At 44.5% G+C, this 3,016-nt stretch overlaps 1 protein-coding gene across 1 annotated transcript in view; it reads left to right on the forward strand.

Moving 5' to 3' along the window:
- Positions 1 to 2,504, forward strand: part of atoh8 (atonal bHLH transcription factor 8) — a 20,543-nt gene extending 18,039 nt beyond the window's left edge. Inside the window, exon 4 of the mRNA XM_084085923.1 lies at positions 316 to 2,504. Coding sequence (XP_083942049.1) covers positions 316 to 321 — 6 coding nt within the window. The 3' untranslated portion in view covers positions 322 to 2,504. The remainder of the gene's footprint in view (positions 1 to 315) is intronic.
- Positions 2,505 to 3,016: the final 512 nt, after the last annotated feature.

Below are 3,016 nucleotides of genomic sequence, written 5' to 3' on the forward strand. Positions count from 1 at the left end.
TGAATGCTTTCCATTTCCAGATGTTTTCTTCTATGTACATGGACTGCTTTAAAACAACAAGGGAACCAGGAGACCTGGTACTGCCAGACCCCTAGTGGTTGAAATCTGAATGGCCGGGCTTCGCATGACGTGTGTCCCTTCTATGTCCCTTCTATGACTAAAGGGGGACAGACAGATACAAAGCCTCATGTAAGCCCGGCCCCTTGGGTCTGGCAAAAAACAAAAAAAGAGAGGGGGTAGAAGAAAAGGAAACATGTTTTAAAAGTGTCTGAAATGACCCCCTTCTCTGAGCACACTTTCTGGTTTCTCTTTCAGGAGTGACCTCTCTGATGGGAGCAGAGGAGTTCTGGAGCTCCCCGACGTTCTGCCTGCATCTCCCCAACGCTCTCATGCCATGCTGAACCGGAGAGGAGAGGAGAGGAGCAATGCATTCCCACTCCCAAGACGGCAAACGGGTGACTCCTTGGGACGGACCAAGAAGTCAAACGTTTGACTGGAAAGAGGGGGGGGGGGGGGCACATGTTGACTAGGCACATGTTGACTAGGGGGGATATGAGTGACCATTCTAACCCCTATCGGGACATTAACTCCAACGGCACTGAGTCGGCTGCAGTGGACTTCGCAACGTTCGGCACGGCGACTCGCTTGCCTTACGGCTCTGCTCGCTAGGCACGCCTCCGCCGTTTTAACTGTTTTTTTTTTAGCGGACGTCTGGGGTTTGAGAACGGCACTTCCACATTCCTGGAGTGCGGAAGTGCCCGGGGACAGCACCGTTTGACTGGAAGGGTACCTATACCCGCTTCCAGTCAAATGTTTGACGTTTGGTCACAATATGCCTTTTGGGGAGTGAGAGTGAGGAGAGGAGAGGAGAGGAGAGGAAAGGAGAGAAAGAGGAGAGGAGTGGAGAGGCAGATGAAAGGACAGTACAACAGCTAACGAGAGAAGAGATGCTCTGCAGAGAAGAGGTGGAGATATGTATAAAAAAAAGCAAGGAGAAACGGGGAGAAGATGAGAGTATCTCATCACCAGAAGCACTTAATAGTAGACTCTGTCTGTACCGGCCATTACGAGACTGTCCCACAGGTATCATCACAGGTGAACTCAACGTCATTTGCTCATACAAGAGCTTCAAAAAACAGTGGATGAGCACACAGACAGACAACACCGTGATGGATAATAAGCAGAACAAAACTGTTTGGCTGAAAGGCGACAACAAGACAGAGTCTTAACATTTGAAATGTTACAAAACTCCCTGAAATTACTCTCTTTTTTTTGGGACATTCTGGAAGACCAAGGACAAGACAGGGAGTCCTCCCCATGCTGCACCTTGATAAGTCGTTTGTGGTTTGCCAGTCCCGTTTTGTGGTGGTGGGCAGGCCACTAAAGTGTTAATATGTTTCAGTTGAGCCTGGGTCTCAGTTGTTTTGGAATCTTCACGCGAAAAAGAGCACCGGTATGTTTTAATGCGCTTAAGTCCCATGGGGTGACTACATTTTCTCAGATTTGGGACCTTGGATGAAAAGACGGGGAAGAATTTAACCCTGCCTGCACTTCAGGTTGAAGGAATGTAATTACTAATAGCTCATGGTAGGGCATTAGACGGTAACTAAAGAACGTTATTCACCCAGAAAGAAAAGTCACAATGCTGCTTTTGATGCTTCAGTGAGCTCCGTTTGCATTTTACTGTGTGACACACGTTATTATTCAGCAACTGCAACGAACCCATTTGTTTTCATTTGTCCTTGTTTTGGTGTTCTCTGCTAGCTGGCCGACTTATTATTTGATCACTTTACAAAATTCATAGATGTATTAACCTCAGTAGTCTAGCGCAGTGGTTTTCAAAATGTTGTGCCCAAGGCAATCCCATGGGCCCAAGTCAAAATCTCGAGGCACACCGGTGCCTCGAGATGGCAAAAATAGCAGATCTGCAAGCTCTCAAAGCGTTGCATGTTGTGAGCATGTAGATCTGCTATTTTCAGTATATTTTTTTATCTACAGTATAAGGACATGCCCAAAATGGTGGTATAAATATCTATATATTTTTAGGGTATTCACCTGTTTCCTAGGCTGTGTGTTTTTCACTTCCTGTCGGATTTCATTGGATATCATTAGTCATCTGACCAGTTTCATTGGATTTCATTGGATCAAATCGACAGGAAGTGGAAAACACACAGGAAGTGGAAAGCATTTGCCTCTGTATCGGGAAATGAGTGCCACACAAATTACTCATAAAGCTATTTTTTTTTTTTTTTTTTTTTGTGTAACATCACTTTTTGTATAGTTGTATACCGTATATTGCAATAATAATTGAGTGGTGGTCACAATATCCCCAATATGTGGCACACCTGGACTGGTCTCACAGCAACACCATTGTGCCTCGTCAGCCACACCGTTTGAGAACCACTGGGTCGCGTGTGATGTCAGAGGCGGACATACCATAATAACATAACCGCGTGGATTAACCCATTAAGACCTGAGGCCATTCTTTTAAAAAAATCAAAATCCTAACAGTTTTTTGAAATAAATTACAAAAACATAATTTTACATATTGTGTTGATTGTTTAGGAATCAGCGCTAGTGTGGGTGGGGTGGGGGGGGGGGGATCTCCTTTCACACCGTTTCACAAATCACACATTAGGACATATGCATTACAAAGATTTTTCAGTCGTGAGATTTTATTTCGCTTTAATCCATGTAACCGTGAAAGTGGTCACTGTCCTCGCAGATGAAATGGGAGCTCAAAAGTCGCACAAGTTTCGCAAACTGGCCAGCAGTGTTGATTTCGTCGACTAAAACTATGACGACAAATGTTAGTTGACTACCTTTTTTCACTGACGAAAACTAAATCAAAACCAAGCTATTGTGACAATTTGGTCAACAAATAAAAACTAGACTAAAATGTTAGTGAGGGACTAGTGGAGAAGAGATCCAGTTGAACTAAAAGACAAGTCATTTTATGCTTGGCTGCGCGCAGGTGTTGCACTCTGAAAATAGCAGATCTACAAGCTCACAACGC

Source organism: Gymnoscopelus microlampas (genome assembly GCF_963454915.1).
Source record: "Gymnoscopelus microlampas genome assembly, chromosome: 18".
Taxonomy (NCBI): Eukaryota; Metazoa; Chordata; class Actinopteri; order Myctophiformes; family Myctophidae; genus Gymnoscopelus; species Gymnoscopelus microlampas.